Here is a 22,474-nt window from a genome sequence, read left to right on the forward strand (position 1 = left end):
ACACTGGATTTACAATAATTTAGGATAGATTATAATTAAATTACCGAGGGATATTTTCCTGCATGCTTGCTCTGCACCATGTGTAACTTTTCAGAATTATACAGTAATATACAGGAAACCACATGTATCGTTGGCAATAACTGGGGTGGTGCTTACAGGGACACGCCAACCCAACACCAATCCGTGCTGTCCCCGAAAGGGGTGTGCAGCACCCTCTGCTCCCAACTGCTCCCCTTCCCTCCCTTGCATACTTCCACGCTTTCACATCACGTACATTCTGGGATAAACATACTGACATTTCAGCCAGACCTGTTCAGTGACTGGGCTAAGGATGGATGAGGTGGGCAGCGCGGACGAAGGCAGGATTTGCATTACTACGTAGCCACCTCACTGATCAAATAAAAGTGACACATTCCATTTATTTGTACAATCTGAGCCCTAAGTGATTCTTACATCTCGCAGCAACCTATTAACAAAAAAGAGACTCTGTGAATGGAGTATCTGGGTAAACACTTCAAACAAATACATAAATTATGCATAGTCGGTATACTTTTTCTACCTTAGGGATCAAACTGAAACAAGACTAAAGAATTATGTTTTATTTGTATTAAAAATGTATTAGCTGCTGTCCGAGAAGGTTTTCTAGAACATTTGGTATGCTACCCAGGAAATTCTATCCGAAGCTTACATTGTTTATTATTGCCAATACTAGGAGAAACTTGGCACTGTTATATCTGAGAACTACAGTAATAATTCTTCAGGCAGAACAGCTTAAATTTAATAAGAATAACTTTTTCATCTGAGCCAGAAGATCTAAAGGCAAAGGAAGCCCCAATTTTACCCATCTATTTTATGTATTCAGACTTTACAACCAATCTCACTTTTATGGCGCAAAGTGAAACTAGGCAATCATTTATGAATAGATCCTGTGCTCACCTTCACTTAAAATGTGCCATAACACTAACCGGTAACCAGAGACATATGAAGACTACAGTTTCATGAAAGGTACAGAGGATGAAAACAAGTGTAATTTTTCTAAGGGGTACACAAATCCTGTGCAAAAACCTGCAGAACTGGGTGATGTGGACTGGAGAGGTGGAGTTTCCTGCCTGAAATGTTAGATTTCTCCATCTACAGCCCATGAATGTAAACTGCATGTAATTGACTTGATTAGTCCTCTGAGCGACAAATGGGGTATGAGTCCCGGATGGCTACAGAGGATGGTTTTTTGCAGAAAAAGAAATCAAATTAAATTTAAAAAAGAGGTAAGCAGATAGGCATAAAACCTGATCTTCCTGGAACCCAGGCTGGATGTTTAACAACAGGGAGAAAACAGGGACTTATCAGAGGCAGCTGCTGCACTTGAGAAGAGAAAGATGAACACACAGCTTTACATCTCCTTTGATTCTGTAACTAAGACCAATTCTATCAAAACTCTACAAAGACTTGCATAGCAAAAAATAGATACCTTATTTCCACCTTCTCTTTCCTTTTCTGAAACAAAAAAGGTCATGTCAAAATGCACCGGATTTGGAACATGTGAGAAAGAAGGGGATGAAGCAATCAGTGCTATCACAGAGAGGAGAAAACATACTTGCAGCAAAGAAAACAAGCCATGTTCAATGGCTTATCAGTGCTCACAGACACAAAGAGAGACGCTACAAGGGGCTGTTGTCCCTCTCCTAGAGCAGACAACAGTGACAGGAGCCTGCATGGAGGCTGAGGGACCACTTCAACACAGCTCTCATGGCATCCTGCCCTAGGTCTGCTTTGTGATGTTTGGTGAAGTGACAACGTGATGCATCCACAAAGCACATCAGAGAGTAAAATGCAAAAAGCATTACCGTAGTTAGGGAACTAATTTGTTTTTTAGTCTAATGGTTATAATCAGCAGACTTCCTGAGTATCAATCTTCCTGAACCACAGAGAGGGTGAGATTATAGACTGAGAACTGTAATTTTTACATATTAGACATCTAAGTGTCATTTTCAGGAGTCTGGTAATGAAAACTCCACAAAATATTTTTCTGTCAATTTAAAGATTTTTATGGTATGGCTACAAAAGTGCTATTTTATTTTTTTAAAGACAGGATATTTTTACATCACAGAGAAGTAAATTACTGTGTTTAAGATGCTGACACTAGACACTATAAATATTCCTAAACTGACTCCACTTCTGAACGTCAAGAATGAGAGGAAGGAAAGGGAGGAAAAAGAACATACAAATGCATGCTGATCAAGTTCTTAGGGCAAGTTATTAAAATAAAGCCACTAAAATATGAGGGGACAATTATGAGAATTAAGGCTAACAAATTGGTATGTAATTTAATGAAGCAAGTTAATAATGGCATCCCACCTGGGATTAATCATAATACATTAATCAATTAGGAAGCATTGGGAAAGCAAAAAAGCTGCAAGTCAAAAATGTTTACAATGCTGTAAACTGAAAGACAGTGATCCTGACATTCAAATGAACATTCAACTGGGAAAGTGCAGAGATCTATTCCCCCTGCAATGCACACAACCAGCTCTCATTAATGGTTCAAGATACTGAGGACGAGAGACCCCATAAAACATACAGAGAGTGTTTTTAAAATTTGTAGTGTCGCACAACTTTGGATTCCAAGTCCTTTTAACAGCAAAAAAGTTTACAGTTCCTTTCTAGCATCAATAATTGTGATGTTTCTATTAAATACGTTAAAGGACTGCAATTTATCACAGACAGCTAAGGTCACTCGATAACCCATCACCGTTGTTACCCACCCTCCTTACCACTGCATCCAAACCTGAGAAGTGACAGCACAAGTTACGATCTCAAACTTTGCAGTTAAGAAAGCATTTACAGTGCATTTGGAGAATAAATAAATAAATAAATCTATCTTTTACCTTCAATTAGAGTTTTTTTCCAAATACTTTAGAAGTTAATTTCTCAAGATATATCTGAGCCTAAAAACCAAATAAAAGTCACAGACTCTGCATTCTGGTATTTTGGTCTGCATTGTAAAAAGAACTGCATGACACCGCTTTCAGTACAGACCATATCCTTTAAACCACAACCTAACAAAACTGCTTTAATTGAAACTACTGCATTTTGGAGGTCACCTCACAAAACCAGTCTTCCTGCTCTTCTGCCTCCTTGGAAAATACCATGAACGAGTTCACAGAGCTGAAGAGAAGAAGGGAAAGGAAGACGATAACTTGGGCAATGAAGAAATGCACATAAGGTAGATTATCTTTCTACACTGCACAGTCAGCCTGTGGATAGAAAAGTTTCAACACAGCAGGTTGCAGCCATCATGATCTAGAGACTGCAAATGCCTCTTGGCAGAACACAGGCAAGCAGAAGCAGAACGATGTGTTTGCTTCCAAGAACGATCTGTTTCAGCCGCCCTGTCAGTCTGTCTGCCTCCAAATCCAGCCCCGCTTTTGCTCATGCATTTGTACCTCACTCCTCCGAGCACGCTTGCTCAGGATGTTCAGGCTGCTGTTGTGAACACCTCTGCTCTTAGCAGCCCCAGAGTTAGCCACGTGGGCTGCTTTTCACAGATAAGTTGTGACAAACGTGCAGCCACGCGAATGAGAACGTGCAAGCCCACAGTACCCTGCACATCAAGAGAAACTGCTGATGTTGGTATGGGGTCTGAAATGAGGGACACCAGGAGCCCAGGCTCTGCACAGTGACCCCACCAGCAAAGGTGCGTATCGCTGCTGTTGTCAATGGACAGAAAATTTGGAGTGCTGAAGATTATCTGGTTCAAAAGCCCTCCAGGTGAAAGGGCCTGCATTGCACCTGCACATTTCAGCTAACAAAGTCCTCGTTTCTTAGGCCCAGCAGCATGAGTGATGAACATCACCAGGCTCACAGCCCGACCCCATCCCAGCTCCCCAAAGCGCTCGTGGCTTTTCCTTGGTGAAGTCCCAGGGCCCACCCACTCCAGCAGCCTGCTGCTTCCCTACCTGCCTGCCCTGCTTCAAGCTATGATCCTTCAAGAAAGGCTGCAGCGCTGCCCATCTCACAACAGCATCTCACTCCACTGCCAGAACACTCTGGAAGCTTCCCTGTTAAACTCAAGACTTCATCAAGAATTGTTTGCTTAGTACTCTCAAGAGTCAGCCTACTCATTTATGTACTAAAATAAAAGATGAAGAACCTTATTACAAGAGACTTTAATTTTTTAAAAAAATCTCTGCTGTAAACAGCAATTTTGCTATTAAACGTGAGCAGTCTGGGCAAAGGTATGAATCAGAATAAAGTTAAAGTCTCATTTTTAAGCACTTGAAAATCAATAAGCACCAAAATTGAAACTGGATATATATTTTTTATTCACAGAGCTATTCCCCATCTGTTCTCCCCTTCCTTTCTTCTTTTACATAAAATATTCAAAAATATTCATATTTCCCAAAGAAACATTCAACAGAAGTTGAAATAAAAATCTGAATTTGGGGCTTAGTTTAAAAAAATTATTTCTATTTTCTTTAATGGAAAGGTAGAATATATTTTCTAGAAACAGACACTTTTCATGAATATTTGACTTCTACATCATTACAGGTATTGTACAAGGTGTTTCTCAGAAAATGTACTCTCAGTGGTGTACCAACCATCTCTACCTACTCTGACTTGCTGGTCTTTATATGCCAGGGTAGTTACTTTGTATTTCTATATTATTCTTCAACCACTTAAGGGCCCTAGTACTGCTTTTATTAGCAACAACTAATGGTTTTAAACAGCTGCGACAATTTTAAAATGCTGGGAAACTGGACTTAGTGAGCAAGAACACATTTCAAATTGTTTTGCTTGTCCTCCGTTACATGGAGAGTTACTGGTACATAAATATTTTGACAAATATAAATTATAATTTGTAAAGGCATTGAGTAAGTATCTTTAGCTTGCACACATTCTCATGTTATGAAGATGATAAAAAAATACCTGTACTAATTACTAAATAATACTACTGCCAATCAATAATAATTGTTTTATTATTCATAAGCTACTATTATTAAAACACCATGGGTTCTAATGTAACCATTAAAAGAATTAATACTGTAATTTAATTTTAAGGTCTTTACATGTATCTGAAGTCTATTAAAATAAATGAAAAGCTTCTCAATGACTCTGGATGATGCCCTGTGTGTTAATGATGCTACATGTTATTTGAACTACTGCAAATCACCTTTAAGATATTGCCTAAACACTGAAGCAGTGATTATACTTCATGTAGGTGGATATAATGTTTCAGGAGAAGCGCACGCCTGCCTCTCCCTTCTTATTTTCACAATCAAGCTAGTTTTGCTCAGATTTTAAATGCTCAGCTTTATAGTAAGGGAGAGGTGGAATTAGGGAATTGCCAGGAATCAAGATGGGAACACAGGAACCTGGTCTCCTACCAGATACAGTTTTCTCAACAGCTACTGTATTTAAAGCACTTGTTGAATTTCTTTGGTTATGATGGCAAGCCCATGAAACACTTAATGAAAGGGAAGAAAAAGGAATAAAAAAGGCTTCTAGGGAAGTTAAAACTTGAATTCTGTTATTTGAGAAACATACACTAAAAAAAGCGTATTTGTGCCAAGTATTCAAGGGCTTTGATGGTGTTCCACCAATTTATTCTGTGTTTAGGTCATTTAGGTCCTGTGAAAAGTGAGTTATTGATCGCCTTCATAAAGCACACCAAGAACTACTACCAAAAAAAAACTTACAAAAAGCAAGGCCACAATTGGTATTTGTTTTACTGAAGAACAAATCTCTGCATACGCAAATTAGTAGGAAATATAAAGACATTTACATACAACATACACATAGATGTAAAAGTGCTACATGTTATTTTTTTCAACAACCTTGAAAGAATGTTAGTATTGGAAAAGAAAATGAAAAGTAAAATTACAGTCTAAGACCTGTAAACCTCTTGGCTTTTATCCCACTTACTTTTGAAAATACTGTTAGTTGCCTATTTGCTGTCAAGTACTAATTACCTTTAAAAATCTAGCCCTGCACTGCTAAAGCTCTTGAGTGATCCAGGTATCAACATCATTCATCATTACAGAGATAATTTTAATGATGAAACCATTGCTAAAAGTTATTTTAAAATTAATTTTTATTTTAACTTCTTTAGAGATGATTTGTTTGAGTACCTGAGATACAGTAACTAATCACTGATGATTTTCTGTGCAAATAATAAAACAGATTTATATGCCCTCCCTGTAGGAACAAGAATTCCATCACCTCCTTCTGAATTTCTCAGCTATCGAATATTTGATGAGTGCTTAGGGAATCAGTATTGTGTCTTTTCACAGCAGTAATCAAGGAATGAAGTATTCTCTGCTGTAATGAATCTACCACAGGCCCAAAAGATGAATATTTCAAATGCAAAAGCAATATGTTTGTTTTGAACACATTTAAGTTTGGCTTTAATAAAGCAAGTAGTGAAGTGTGCAATGAATTATATTGTTAGATGGTTAAAACAGAGCCGAGCAATATGTCTGAATGCATTTAATCCAAGTAACTACTCATTTTAAATGTGACTTGTAAATATGTATTACATGTGCATATACGAATGGATGACTCAGGGACCAGTGAGAAATCTGGGCCTTCCCTTCCACTCCTGGCTTGCTTCAAAACTGGCTCAGCCTGATAATTAATCAAGGCCTGGAGCCAGAATATCATTAAGTACAAGTTGAACCTTATGCGTGCTGAAATTAAGCACGTGCCCCAGCTATTCACGTCAGGATCATTGCAATCTGCCGGACTGGGACCGGCTACCTGTTTCAGCGGATCAGTGGGCCTCAGCGTGCAGCCACAGGCACCTTTTAAGGTGCACAAAACTCTGAGCCCCTGCACATGGGTGCTGTCACTGCAGCGCTACCGGATCTGCAAACCCAGACACCTTCACTGCAGACCAAGAGGGTACTGCTGGCGGGAGGCAGCAGATACGTGGTTAAGCTCCTTCTGCTAGCGCTAGCTTCGCTTTGAGAAACACCAGGTAACCCCAATACTGATAGGAATTGTCACGTTGTTTTCTCCTGAAAACAGGAAGCAAAGAGAAATCATTGGCATTATCTCATGTCTCCAGACAATTTGGATTTTTGCTAAAATTACAGGTGAGCTCCCTTTATCAACAAAAACCCAAGAGTTTTTTGACTCACATTGCTGTTTAACACTCTGATCCCCTCTCCCTCTCAAAACACACTTTTCCCCACAGACATTCCTACTTTTAACAAAAAGGCCATCTTCCCCACTGATTCCCCCACCCTCAATGGGCGTTAATAACCATGATACCTGATGTATATACAGTAGGCTGCAGCTCCCGTGTCCCCTCTTCAGGTTGCTCCAGCTGAATAAATTTTAAAATAATTTGAACTAAAGAAAAAGATCAGAGGTTCATAAATCACTTTGCTCCTCTATTACACTCACTGGGCCTCAGTGAGGATGAGAGAGGATTTTGAAGGAAACGCCACAGCATGGCGCAAGGTTTTGTTTATTTGCTGTTCAGATTTTGCACAGTGAGGCACCTCATTCTGCCCCAAATACACAGCTACGGAACAAAAGTCTGTAGGAATTTTCAGCAGAGTCAAATCATCTTTTGCTTTACTTACTGCACTCCCCTGTATTTGCAATAGTCCTCAGCATGCCGCTTGAAGTGATGCTGTGGTCAGAAAAGGGACCAAATATTATGGAACCCTTTTTCTCAACGTATCTGTTCGCTGTGCAACTTGTACTCCAGTGCAAAAAGCAGCTTTCAAAGTCTGGTTAGAGATTTCAGGCCAGCTTGTCTCATTTACCTATTAAGAATAACTTCCATAGAGTCCGCACAGTGCTCTTTTATGTGAGACCCTCTGAGTGTCTATCCACAATGAAATACAAAGATGTACAATTAAGGCAGTTATTCTATGCAAGGATTGTTTCCTGATTTTAACTAGTAATTTTTGTTATTTGCCAGGAGAACTGACCTGCAGCATGCAAACAGAAATAGAATTTATCAATAATTTACAGTGAAAGCAAAGAGAAAAACATAGATTTAATTAGCAGTTACAACAAAGTTCCAAGCGCTTCAATTATCCAGGTTCAGAACCAATGTACTTCACCTGGAAATTACCCTGAAACAGTGAATTCAATAAGGAAAATTCTTATGAAGTCCAAGTTAAATTATTTAAAAAGGAGGAAAGAGGGTTCTTAATTATTTAATGCTTCACCAATAATTATATAGTTCAGTATAATGTTCACTCACTGGAGAACCTGATTTTCAAAGGAACATTTGTGAACATCAGTCAAACAAAAAACACCTGCCAGACTATAAACTCAGTCAGCGCAGTACACATTCATTCCAACACAGCATTAATGCATTAGCAAAAATCCAAGTCTTGACTCGAAGGCAAACCTAGCCAATAATTTCTGTGTTAAAATATTTACATAGAAAAGCATGCACAATTCAGTTTTCGAATGTATTTGTAAAAAACAGTATGACCTCAATTGCAATGAATTTTTAAGCTGTTCTAGATAAATGAGTTGGAGATGGGACTACAGCTCTGGAATACAGCAAACTATAAAATTAGTGTTTGAATAGTCAAAGCTGCCGATCAAAATGCGACCATGGACATCTTCAGGACATTTCATTCAGAAGTTACTAAGAATCAGTTTTAAAAGACAGCTTTTAAATTAGCTGTATGAAATACTACCCACGGCAAGCTTATCTGCATGGTGCCTTGGGAAGCAAGGCCAAAACCACCAAGTATTTCTGAACAAAACTGGAAAGGTTTTTCCAAATTGTGGTTTACCAGCTCCAGCGCATGATACGCAGTTGAAGGAACCTAAACAGCATCTTGGTGAAACACAGTATGGATCTGCAAAGGATTATGACCACCAATTAATAACCTTATGTACACAAACTCAAGCTCTATGGGACAAGTTCTGGAAAACCCTCATGTTGGCCAAAATAGTGGTTGCCACACGGAAGTCCTTAGACTTTACTTACATGGGCCAGAATTCATAGAATTATGGAATAGTTTGGGTAGGAAGGGACCTCAAAGATCTCTAGTTCCAACCTTGCTGCCATGGGCAGGGACACCTTCTACTAGACCAAGTTGCTCAAAGCCCCATCCAACCTGGCCTTGGACACTGCCAGGGATGGGGCACATACCCTTCCAGAACGGGGACTTTGGCCTCCACAAATCTTCCTTGGCAGCTACCTTTCCATCTTGGAGCAGAGCTACCCAGAAAGAAGACCTGATGCACTCAGTTGTTTAATGGCACACCACTGATTTATCACTTCAGCCCAAAGGCAAGGAAAGCAATACCCACCCCCCCGCCCCCCCCCCATTTCCTTGCAGCCGCAAAACAGGTGGTCCCTGGGTCACTTTGCCAAGGAGTTACCTTACCCCCACTCTCTGGAAGAGATCAGAGACTGTCTATCAGTAATGGCTTCAGATTTCACGGCTCCTGGAGCAGAGGAGCCCAGCTGCACCATCATCCAGACTTTACAGCCTAATGTCCTGTGGCCTGCAGGGCTAGAAATGATGAAAAGTATAGATTTCTGCTTCCCTGAGGGGACTGCACTGCTCGATTGTGGTCTGAAAGAGCCTGAGGTCTCTTACAATCAAAGATGGCTTTTTTTTAACAGCATTACAGACTATTTTAGGTTATTTTTAGTGAGTTTAATGGCTCCCTTGGAATCGTGCAAAGTGGGACTTGCAGTAAGCATCACACCTGGCTTTGCAGGTGGGGAATACAAAATACAGTCCCACTACAATTTTAAGATCCTCTAAAAACAGGTTTTATGGAATAAATGTCACAAACAGACTAGGAAATGGTGCGACATGGGGCCAGAGCTTCACATGGCTTATGTGAAGCATACCAGGGTAATTTAGCAATTAAATTCCAGACAGACGATGCCACGACACGTATTGCACACCATGACAGAACACATGCTCCTTCTGAAACGGCACACTCACATAATGTACAGCTCCTCACTGTGGCATAAATCAAGTAACAGTGCCTTTGGTTGTTCTGTTTCTAAACTTTTGTCTTTTAAGGCCAAATTCAATTTGCCCAATGCTTTCCACATCACATCAAGATTAAGAAGTCTGGGAAATCATCCTGCTATGCCACTGTAAATTATCACAGCTCCACCAACTTTACCCTAACATGAAACGCCACACAAGTGCTCAGAATTCAACAGTGATGAATTTAACATGCTTGCTTCCACTAGCCTGATGTCAGCAGAGTTACAGCAATTTATGCAATACAAGGATCTGTCCTTTTCTCCTTATCAAAGCATTTGATCAAAATCAGTGACATGGAAAAAGACAACCTTACTTAATTTGAGCAGGAGAGTCAGGCTTGTCACTTTAACATCATAAGAAAAAGGGAGGTATTTACATATGGGTGCTTCCATATTCTTTTTTATCTGGCTTCACAAAGATAACAGTAAGATCACTTTCTTCCAGAGTAAAAACTAGTGTGAAACCTCACAGACAACCAGCATTTTCCCTTGTTCTTCCCTCCCTCCTTTCCTTTCTTTTGAAAAAGCAACACCTTGACACATTTCAAATCATCATTAGCCACTTTTCTGCCTGTGACAGCCTGGTTGTGTGGAGTTGCTCCAACTCCCTCTGTTCAATTCACCCCCAAGTCAGAAGGGAAAAAACCCTCCATTTCTGATGCAACATGACAAAAAGCCCACATTGCTGAGCACCACAGCCACGTGGCTTGACCTGCCAGCCATTGCAAGCAGCAGCCTCTACCCCGCACCACAACTCTTGAGCGTGTTGAACCAACAAATGAGCTAATCGAGCAGTCATGCTCTTGAGGGATGCATTTTAAAAAAGGAGATGCATAAATTCACTCATTGGGAAACGTGGTCTGTTCAAGAACTTGTTACTATGACAATTTAGAAGAAGCTGCTACAGATAAGAATGATGAAACTTATTGATTAATTTTCTCTCTAGCTATGTTTGAATTTTAAGTTTTCTCTAGACAGAATCAGTTCATGTTGGTTTGTTTGTATTCCGAGGACTGCAGCAATGTGCTTCAGCAGTGAAGGAAGTTCCATGATAAATGTGTTCCCCAACCTGCATCTGTAAAGTAGCTATAAAATCAGAACAATTCATGCAAAACTTTTCATTATGTTTTTAAATATACTTATTTACATTTTAAATCACACATAGACAATATGAAATATCTTTCACTTAGACAGGTGGGAACAAGAAAACAGATGCATCCATTAAGCTTGAAACAATTCAATGAATTAAATAGTACTTGGTGAATGCTTTTGTTTATGGATATAGCCCTTGTTTAAACTTACTTGAAAAAACACGGCCATGGCTCCTACTACCCTGTTTTCTAGAACGGCTGTTCCAAAACTGTCAAAGTCATCAGGATTGTAGAAGTAAATCTGCATCTGTATAAATTAAAAACAACAATAAAATCACATTAGTGTTGATTCATACAGCTTTCAAATGAGGTAATGAATACCTGTCGTACCCACACCCAGTGTTATGAACCTGAGATAAAGGAATTCTGCTGAACAATATTGTTTAACCAGCATCTTGATTAATAGCATGACTGCCCTACTGGGACAGTAACCAGGGAACAGAGTCAATGCAGTGCATTTTAATACCAAACCCAAGGATAAACAGTATGGTCAGTCTGCTTAGATGGTAAACTTTGTGCTTCCAGCCAGCACGTCTTCATTTCTTTGCTCACTGCAGGCTCATCTCCTACTCTGTTAAATGTGCTAAACATATTTACCTCAAAAACCTTAGAGAATTTCTGAAAAGGATTTAAACGTTTAGAGTTATTCCTTTATTCCTAAAGCAATTTGTAAGATAAAAGTCTGTCTCTGTAGCAATGCATTTTTATGAGCCTCTGATATTCAGGACTATCAGTTAGGGTCAGACTTCTCCCTGACTTCAGTTAAATTTCATTACTTTTTTTTCCAAAGTGTTAGTACTTAGCAAAATGTAGGAGACAAACCCAGATATTTTGATGTCATTTTAGGAAGAATAATAAATATTAATAATCAGGCAAATCCAAAGTGAAAGCAGGTGAGAACAATGATTATCCCAAACCAGTAAATATCAGAGTTACACAAATGTAAGACTGAGAAATACCTTCCTTCATACACTCTGCTCTTGAACAATTCCACTTCAGTACACACACATACCATGGATAAGGGCAACTCATAGACGCCCATAGGCACTACTGCTCTTAATTCTCTGTATGGTTCTTGTTCCATTTACCATACTAACTGAGCTCCCACTTCTGCCAGCTGTCCTAACACACTGCTGCTTCTCCAGCAGTTTTTCAGCCCCTCCATTCCCAAAGAAGTCCCTCGTGTCAGTCCATCTGTATCAGCCATGATTTGCTCCAAGGGATCTGGTTTACATCCAAAATATGCAACATTCCCTTCTCAACATTACACCATGCAGGTGCGTACATTTTCATAGAATAAATTCAGCATTGGTAACATTTGTCGTATGTGCGCTCTACACGTTATAAATTAAAAACATATGCCTGATGGTAACAGCCAAGCACAAGAACTGGACTTTGCCGCGGTTGCCCTTGGGGCCACTTCAGGGATCCTCACAGATGGATTTCACAATCCAAGCCAGCGCTGGCGTGTCCGTGGGGGCAACACTACTGCAGGACGCTTGGCCGACACGTATGCTTATTTGTGCACATCTGACTCCAGCAAAAAAATCTGTTCATGGCTGTGAAACAGGAATGGACCCATCAGGCTTCTCTGCCACTGGCTTCTTGCCTGAACCTGCACATTCACTCCTGCTTCTCTGCGGCCCATCACCAGTTACCTGACCTGTTCAGGCTTTTCACAGCATTACTAGGTGATAAGAAATAGCCACACAGTACACAGTTAAATGGAGACGTAAGGTCTAGCTGAGACTGTCCACACCTCCTGACACACTGCCGGTCTGACCGTCGCTCCCTCCTGCAAGTCTGGCTGCAGGCAAATGCTCTGCTGGCACCGATAACTTGTTTGGGGCTGTTTAGTTTTTTCCAGATCATGCTGCATGACAAATCCTACCATATTCACAAATGCGAGTATTATTCCCATATCCTGAAATTTTGTATATTGCCAGATGAGATGATACCCTTTAATCTTGCTCAGATATGTTCCTACTCATATTTACTGATTCCCAGGTTTCTGCCTATATATATCGAATGTAATGTATAGGTACTTTGCCAGTACTATACATCTAATAAAACTTCACCATATAGAGAAAAGACCAAGGTGAAGATCAGTCTCTTCAGAGGTAGAGGTACTTTTTTTGAGCAGGAGAATAAAGTAAGACCACACTTGGAATAGCTTACAAAAAAAAAAAAAAAAAAAAAAAGGAAAAATTGCCTGGCACTCACTCTAGCTTCATAAAATTTGAAAGCAATTTTCTTCCCTGATTTTGGCCTTCCTATTCCCAGTACACACAGAGATGCTGGCAATATCTCACAAAGTTGGTGGTGCCTCCAGGTTCTGACAACTTGTGCTTTGAACAAATTTAGACTGAGGTACAGCCTTTCATTGATGTAGAAACTAGAAGCCGTTTGTTTCAGGTAGAATTGCTTAATTTACCCAGCACAGACAAAGGCTCACAAAACATTCGCAAATTACATTTTACTCCCCTTTAAAATAAAGTCTAAAATTAGGCATACCTTCTATAAAACAACACTATATAGTCCCCATAGGAGTTTATGAAGAAAAGCATCACTGACTGAGTTCAGCATATGCCAAAAACATTTTGGATCAATTTTGCTCACGGCATTTTAAGGAAATTAATTTTTACAATACACTTTTGGATAGCAGTGCAAAGGGCTTTGGTAAAAAAGTGCTTAATTCAGATCCCTTGTCTCAGCAGTGCAATTTCACAGACTAATCAAGAACCACACTCTGCCTTGATTACCATACACATTGAAACATTTTACCACTGCTCCCTGGTGTTTTTCCAGAGAGCATGGTTCCTCTCTCAGCATCCATCAAGTCACGGGGAACTGTCTTGTATGAAAAATTATTGTCATCTGTCATACAGTAGCTTCCTTATGTGTTCATACAGCTAGAAGGAACATTTTAGGAGTAGACTCTCCCGGGAGTTGCTATTATATAATTTACACATGCATACGCTGCAAAAACAATGTTAAGAAGATGGTAAAGTTACATCCTCAAAGCTGCATGGATCAGGCTGCTCATAAAACCACACCTGGACACCGCTGAGCATTAGTATTATGACAGTTTTCTAATTATGTGATCACATATTGTTCTCTTCCATAATACAGTCTCATCTGTTTTCCCCAATTTACAATAAAATGTAAATGCATCTAATGTATTTTTGTTCTTTTATACATAATATACATAATATTGAATGCATTTATCAGTAGATATTTAATTTAATATTTTCTATGGATGGCATAATGGTCTTTATGTACAAATAGGGAATAAGACAGTTAACCATAAAATTAATTTCACTGCAGACTTAAGTGGTCTAAACATGCTAGAAAATTTTCATTATTACTCCTTATTATATAATTAGTATATACAATATATGATGCATTTTGCATATAAATGACTTTTACTGTCTCTGCCTGGTACATACAAAGCTGTGGTAGAGAATGCAACATAGGGGCATTTAAGCTAAAGAAAATTTGGATCCTATTATAATATGCTATTTGTGAAATGCAGAATGAAGCATCATCCACGCTTGCACATCCAACTAAATTGTGGCACTGCCCAATGTCAGCACCAAAACCCATAATTTTCTTGTAAATTTTTGCATTTGATTTCACAATAGCTCCTATTTTCCAAATATATTTTTTAAAAATATATTTTCAAAGGCACTAAATCCCTTAGCAATCCCTAAAATATTCTTTGTAGTTTCTATAGTGTGACACTGTCTGCACCCAGTATGTTCTGTTCCACACATCCCAGCTGAGAGTGCTCTAAATAGCCCCCCCAGTGGCGTAGGTCCCAGAGGGCATAAGAGTCCTGTTCTCTGTGGCACAATATACTGGATTTATAAGTCTTTCACATCTAGCTCCATTACAAGTAACAAGGCTGGGGAAGGCTTACATGGACTTCCTTAATCTCAGATGTCCAGCACAGCAGTATGCTTGCGTGTACCTTGTAAAGATCTATTACAAAAAACTGTGCAGTGCCCAAGCAACTCGAAATTGTCAGTATTTTGATAAGGCTAAGCTGAAACAAGCCGTCCCTAGCGACAATGGCCCTTTTCTTGCAGGAAGACTCTTTCCATCCTAAAATGCTACCAAGTACTGCAGCTACAGAGGTTTACCAAGGCAGAGTGAGAGCAAAAGTTTGCTTTTAATGGAAAAACTTCATGCTTTGACACTCTTTACACTCTAAAACAGTAGAATTGTTTTCACTCAAACTTGAGAGAGATTTGCTGTACAGCACAGATTAAGCCTGAAAAAAATCTCACTGAAGGGGAAAATCCAGAATGTTACAAGTGCCTTAAAACAGAGGATTAGAGAGAAAAGCCTCAGTCTGCCATAACCCAAGAGATAATTGCCAGTCACCCTATAAAACCACGTCATGTTTTCTAGTCTCTTCTGTCCAGGACGATCCAGTACCCAAGCATTAAGTTTCCTAAGAATTTCAGGCCTTTTTCCAACTGACAATACTTCCATAAACAAATACACTGCATACATCCAACACCTAAGTAATTCCCCAACCTGGAGCATCTTTACCTCCAGGCTTCTACCAGCTACAACACCCCTACACCATGCCCTGGGACAGGCAATCCCCTCCTCCTTGGGGTCCTCCTCTCTGCAGAAACACTTTTTTTCATGTTCTTCCAGCCTCTACAGAAATCTGGTGTTTCCCAGACCTGGCAAAACGTCAAGTCCTGCTCTGTGCTTAAGACACTTTTGACTCAAAACTGGCCTGTCACCACGCTGATCTTGTAAGGACGGGCTGCCTAAAATGTGCATGTGTATTACCCAGAAATACTGCCCACCAGAGATCCGTTCTGATTTTATAAAGTACAATTGCCTTGGAATGATTAAACTCTCTTTATGAAATGTCACCAGCTTGCAAAAACGGAGCCTGCTTCAAATGAATGACTTCTCCTCACCACCCACCCACAAACAAAAGGCTCTGGCGCTCTGCTCAGATGCTCCTCTGCTTGGCCAGACACCCAGACAGGAATCACCACTCCTGTGCATGACATCCCTTTGCTGTTATTACCCCACTACAAAGACACAAAGTTTACATCCAGTACAGACTGTCATGGCTAAACTCATTCAGCACTTATGAGAGAAAAGCTACAATGAGCATTTGATAGATCCCAGAAGATGTGAGTGAGTTCAAAGCAATTCTAAGAGATTGGAAACCAAGCAAGTACGTTTTCCATAGACAGATGCCAAGTATTTTAAAAATAAATAATTGAGACTTTTAAATTGGGCTGCTATCACCCTGTGCAACCTCCTACAGCAGATTTCTCTTTAGATTAAAAAAAATGAACAAAGACTCATTGTGCTGTCACAGATGTGGAGCACAGAATATTCAATAGCATCAGGAATTCTGGTGGAAGGGAAAAGATCATTGGAATTAGCTTTCCACTCATTTCCTTCCAGTAATCCAAGGGCTACCACGCAATTTAAAGCTAAAAAAAAAAAAAAAGGTTTTATAGGCCAGCCAATTTTTGGATGAATCAGGCAGCAAGTTGCGGAGGCAACAGTTACGTGGCTTATTATGTACTGCTTTAGAGACTGAGAGTATTTTCAGAAGAGCAAAACACACAGGCATTGCAGGTAGATTGCAAATCTTTTTTTGCAAGTGTGGAGAACCAAAAATCTTGAAATGTTAGCTTTAAATGATGGAGAGTTAATCACTGAATATACTAATTCTTAATTAGTACCTTTGCTGCTTACATTGTAAGAATAAATTATTCTCAGGCACTTTTACAGCTGGATTTAAAACCCTTTGCACAAAAACAAATTCTGTGCTAAGATTATGAATCATACATGATTTTTCTTAATTGAAAGCTTGTATGTAACTCACTTCTGCTTTAAATATGTGCACAGATTTCTAGCGAACTGGATGATGTGATCCATTTGGCTGGAATAAAAATTTTCTACAGACATAATGTAATCTTCACTGCAGCACTGAAAATTTAGAATAACTGTCCTGCAGTCTGTGTGCTTACTGGAGTGTGAGATGTACACTGGGGCAATAAAGCCTGATGTTTGACTTCTCATTATATTCTCTTTAAAAAAACCATGAAACCTATCATTTATAACATAATCAGAATCTGCTTATAAAAGGTTGGGGGGAAGAGTGAATCGTGATGTTTTCCACTTCTACTAGAGCTTGATGTAATAACATAGAGTATACTGCATTCTTTTTAAAAGATAAAGTTGAACAGGAACAGATAATGGCATGTTTTTCCTGCCTGGTCTATTATTCATCAGTGAATTTTTAACTATAGTTAGGCAGGTACAGAGATGCATTTTGAATGTCATAACTTAGTATTTTACAGTGCCTAAAGTGCACTGGGTAAATTGCAAAACAAAGAGTCAGACAGGGTCCTTGCCCTAAAGTAATTGCAACTTGATAATGAATACAATGCTAGGCTGAAAAAAATGAAAGGACTTGAAACAACAGGAAGAGCAAAGATCATACAAGTGAAATAACAGAATTTAATTCAATTGAGACATTCACATGCCTTAGAAGTATAGTAGATTTCCCTTTAATCTTCTTTAATAATAAACATTAATTATTGCTTTGCTGTCTACAAACAACACAGTAGGTATACCTATGTTACAAGTCGAGATTAAGCAATTTCATAGTCACTTTCAGCCTTAAGGTTGGTAGTTGTTACACGTTCTGTGTCTAGCTCTGAACAGCGTTTAAACCGGTGAGTGGTGCATGAACAGCCCAGCAGGAACAGTGAGGCAACATGATGCTTGTGGGGTTGCCCTGGGCTTCAACGCATGGCTGGATCACAGCCATATCACTCAGCATCTTCAGTGTTAACTCCTGACTGCTAAGAGCGAAGTACCTTGGCAAGCCAGAAACTTCCCTGATTTCTACAGCCAGAGGTAAATACCCCTTAGGCCCGCTCCCATCCCAAGCAAGAAAATCCATCTCTTGTATATACACTGAGTCATTACACAATGAAGGCATATCTGATGCTAAAAAGCTGTGTTGCATTCATTTGTATTTCCATAATATGAAAATAACGGTTTCAGTGTTTATGCTTTCCATAACATGAAACTTTTTTGCAATTGCTTTGTACTCCCAAATAACAGCCATATGATTCACCATGAAATGAAGTCTGGAAAATCGTTTTGGATAAATGGAACTATAAATTCAATAGAATTTCCATGACAACATAGATTGCAACACTCCACCACAAGTAAAATGTTATAAATCATTCAAAACCAACAAAAAATCAGCAGTAAGTCTTCTCTTTCATAACACACAAGACCCCTGAATTATAGAGCTGTGGTTATTACCTCCCCATGCAGTGCCTCTCATTTCTGATCCTCTTCCTTGTTACAAGGGTTGTTTCATATCTGACCTCCTTCCAAACATAGGTAATTATAATACTAACACTAAATAGTAAGATGCAAACAAGAATTGAAACAACGAGCAGGAGGCTTTTTGAACCTTTCCTCCTTTTCTCATCTTCTAGAAATGTTTAAATATCTTCATCCTGTGGTAATTATACCTGTATCCAGATATATCACAGTGTCTTGTTAGGCTCACAAATTTAGGAGGCTCTTTTTCTGGAAACGTGGGTGGTAAGTGTACAATAGGGTGCTCAGTCAGCTCATATAAAGGATGAGAACCACATGTCCAAGCGATGGAAGAGATCCAAGGAGAGGAGGTAAAAATAAAAGAAGCATAAAAGATTACACCACACAGTACTGCTCATTTGTACCCCTCCATCAGAGGGTTCCTGACATATGGTATTTCACTTCAAGTCCAAGGATCTGGAATGAAGTGATTCCAGGAGGACCTTTCACTGCAATTTAAAAATCACTGTGGCTGTTGACTTCATGCTTGTGAGAAAAACCTTAAAAAAGCAAAGCTCTTTCCCTTCTGAGAAGAATAAGAAGCCTGTAAAACCAAATGAGCAACAAGTAGCTCAGTATTCTGATTTTTGGGTAGGAGTATTTCTTACCAATCAGGTCTTTAAGTAATTTGAGAACAAGCAGCAACCTACTAGGTTTGCAACCTCCTTGGAACGCAAAGGCTCATCTTCCCAGACTACTAGAGAGTTTCTACTACCTTGCATAAATCACTGCCCATTTCTGTGCCTCATTTCCTCATGTGAGGAATTGTCTATGGTCATTGCCCATCCCTCCTTTAACCAGATATTTTATTAAGAAAAATAGGAAAGATTGGAAACAAATGGGAAGAATGACAAGAAACTGGAAAACACATGAAATAAACTACCACTGGAGGGAAAAAAACACTCCAGGGTTGTTGTTCATTTGTTTGATATTGCAATAAGGAATAGCCACAAAAGTATCTCACAGAGACAGTACGTTGCTTCTTAATACTGGTACCAACTTCTAAACAGCTCCTATCTGCCATGGAGCTGATGACACAGGAGCTCAGCACAGACACATCGCAAGGCGCTGCATCAGCATACCCAAGGGCATCTTCCCAGGCTCCTGGAGGTCAGTTGGGGTCTTTCACTAGTCTTTAGCTCCACTACCAGACTCTGACTCTGCCAGAGACTTTTTGGATTATTTATCCAGTAGATCTGAGCCTCACCCACAGTGGCTTTGTCTGATCATGGCATATTCCAAACAAGACAGCCAGCACATGCGTGCGGGAACATGCAACGCTGAGAGACCCATTTCAGCGAGAGACAAACTTTGCTTTCTAAAAGTGTCCAAACAGAAAAATTAGAAACAATATTTAGCTGCTGGCAGAGGGGGGAAACTGAAACAGGCAATTTAGGAAGTGGCTAAGTACTGAATGCCACAGAGACTAAAACCAAAGCCAGAGGGACTGACTGTATGAATACAAGACCTCTGAACTCAACCCAAAACTGACTGTTTCAGATGTCATCTTCATCTGTTTCCCATGGTCTTCCTACAAGGACAACTAAACTACTGAAGAAAGAGTTTGAAACTTCAAAATACCCAAACTGCCCATATTTCAGCTCATCTTTCAAGAACCCATTTACTTTCTTAAACATCAAGAAGTGCCGCCAGAATGGAGAGAACTGCTGGGATTTCCTAGCAAAAACACTCCAGCGCTCTTCAGGGAAAAGAAAGGAGCCACACTTTAAAAATAAACTCTACAAAAGCACGCTTTTCCTAACATGTGTGATTAATACAATTTCATATACCATTCACTTTAAAGATGCACTAGCACAAGCATTCATTCCTTGGAGAGCTCACATCTTAGCGCAAATTATTCTTTTTGTACTGTGGAATTCAGAACGTCCTGTGTGGTTTATTTGTTTTTTGTGTGTTTTTTTTGAACAGGAGAAGGCAAGCTCTTCCATGAGGTTTAATGATCTTCAAAATGCCTCAGAACAAATTTTGATATATTTATAGTTTTGTTGCATCTCTGGATTCAAAGCCATGCAGCAGATGGGGCACGTTTTCAGAAGCATTTTGCTGGGCGAAAGGCCATTCCTGTCTCTGAGGGGATGTGAAATCCTCCGGGCTGTACACTTGCAGAGTTATTTTTATTTATGAACTGTGAAGTACATGGGCAATTACCACAGAACCAGCCCATGAGAAGAGCTTACTTGGAGGGCTTTGTAACAGAGGGTAAAAATAATATGGGCTTTCCCATATTTTGTGGAATACACATCCATCTATGGCAGCATCATAATCCCAAAGATAAAGCAAGCGGAGTGGTCAGCATCAGAGGTCTCAGTAGCCACTTGCAGATTCCCAGAGGAAGGCAGAACAGCTCTGTGTTGCAGGGACACTAATTCTGCTACAGACTTCTCACCTGAACACCAGAGGGATTTTTTCCAATGCAACTGCTTAACGTGATTGGTTTACTTCAGGTTTCTCAAAAGGCCTTAATATGCAAGGAGCAAGTACACTATATCCTTTTTAAAACCCAGGATCTCTTGAAAATACCTCAAACTGAAATCTGTCTCCACTGTGGGGTGCCTACCCAAATTCCACAGTCTCTTGGAAAACCTTGCATGTAATATCTCTGTACTCTGTCTCTAATTTTCTAGCTTTCTTTACCCTTATCCTTGGACTGCTTTATCAGAGCAGGAAGTGAAGTCTGTACACATCTGAAGTGCACTGTGAAGAATTCTGTAAACTACTTGTCTTTGAGACTTTGTGTACAGAAACACACGCAGAGTAGCTGAATACACATCCTTAATGGCACCAGCTTGTTAAGGACAAGATTCTGTATTAACACTAGCAAATCCAAAAGAACTGGACTTCAGCACAGCAAGAAGCAAAATATTCAAGTAAGTAGCAAAAGTGCTAGAAATTGTGTAGCCTTTTAAAGTTAAAGCCTTGTCCACTGTCACATCTGCAAACACAATCTGTAATGGTCCTTTGCTAAATGTCAAAGTTATTCTTCCATGCCTATGAAACAGAAACACAAATCTAACTCTCACCTCCTTCCCACACTGACACACTGGTACCTGTCTGCAGATGCCGTGTTGAGACTCCCCTGGTGCATCGGAGACTGCTGCTCGCTTGTGGCATCACCTTATGTGATGTGAATAAAACAGTGAAATAAAACAACCTCTCAGCTTTAACACTTCCAATTTTTTAGGGGGCCATTGATGTTGGAAGAAAAGCATATTGAACTTCTTTGGGTTCCTGATGCACACAACAGTGCTACCAGATTGGCATCTGAGTCCAAATTTTACAGGCTGTGGTTCAGTACTGTTTTCAGTACACACTCCTTGCGGGAGGTATGAACAGTTGTGTCTCTGCTCAGCCAGGCTCCGTGCCAGCTTCGTCCCTTCCCTCTACTCTGCATTTTAATAATAGAAATAACTCTCAAGGCAGAGAGTCACATTTCCACCCTAGCTCACATCTGTGTATTTCTGAAAGCACCTCTCCTGCCTCAGCATCTCACATTTGAACAATTCCCTGGGTAGCGGACACCATATAAGTTCTGGTTTTCAGTATGACAGCTGCTGGCTTTTCTCCAGACTGTGGGTGTCTTTGGCTCTAGAAGTGCCCAACCAAATTAATTCTTGCTCATGCCACTGCTGTCTCTGCCAGCCCCAGACACTTAGTTTGCACCTGTAACCAGGAATGGAAACTGGAAATCCTGCAAAATAGTGCAGCCTCTCCCTGTCACAGCACAGAGAGCATGCCCCATGCTGCCTGTGGCCAGGGCTGGGGCGGGCAGGGAAGGTGTCACCTGTGACACTGAACCACACCATTGTACGTGTTACCAGTACACACACCTCTCCTGGCATTGCTCTGTCACAGCACAAAATGCCTCAATGGAACTTTTGAAATACGGGAATTGCACAAGTAAAGTCTTTATCATAAA

At 39.9% G+C, this 22,474-nt stretch overlaps 1 protein-coding gene across 1 annotated transcript in view; it reads right to left on the reverse strand.

The window, feature by feature from the left end:
- The window catches only part of PTPRG (protein tyrosine phosphatase receptor type G), a 412,309-nt gene that overhangs the window by 131,465 nt on the left and 258,370 nt on the right, over nucleotides 1-22,474 (reverse strand). Inside the window, exon 5 of the mRNA XM_040589702.1 lies at nucleotides 11,294-11,389. Within this exon, the coding sequence (XP_040445636.1) occupies nucleotides 11,294-11,389 (96 nt within the window). The remainder of the gene's footprint in view (nucleotides 1-11,293; nucleotides 11,390-22,474) is intronic.

Source organism: Falco naumanni, chromosome 4, assembly GCF_017639655.2.
Source record: "Falco naumanni isolate bFalNau1 chromosome 4, bFalNau1.pat, whole genome shotgun sequence".
NCBI classification, from domain to species: Eukaryota; Metazoa; Chordata; class Aves; order Falconiformes; family Falconidae; genus Falco; species Falco naumanni.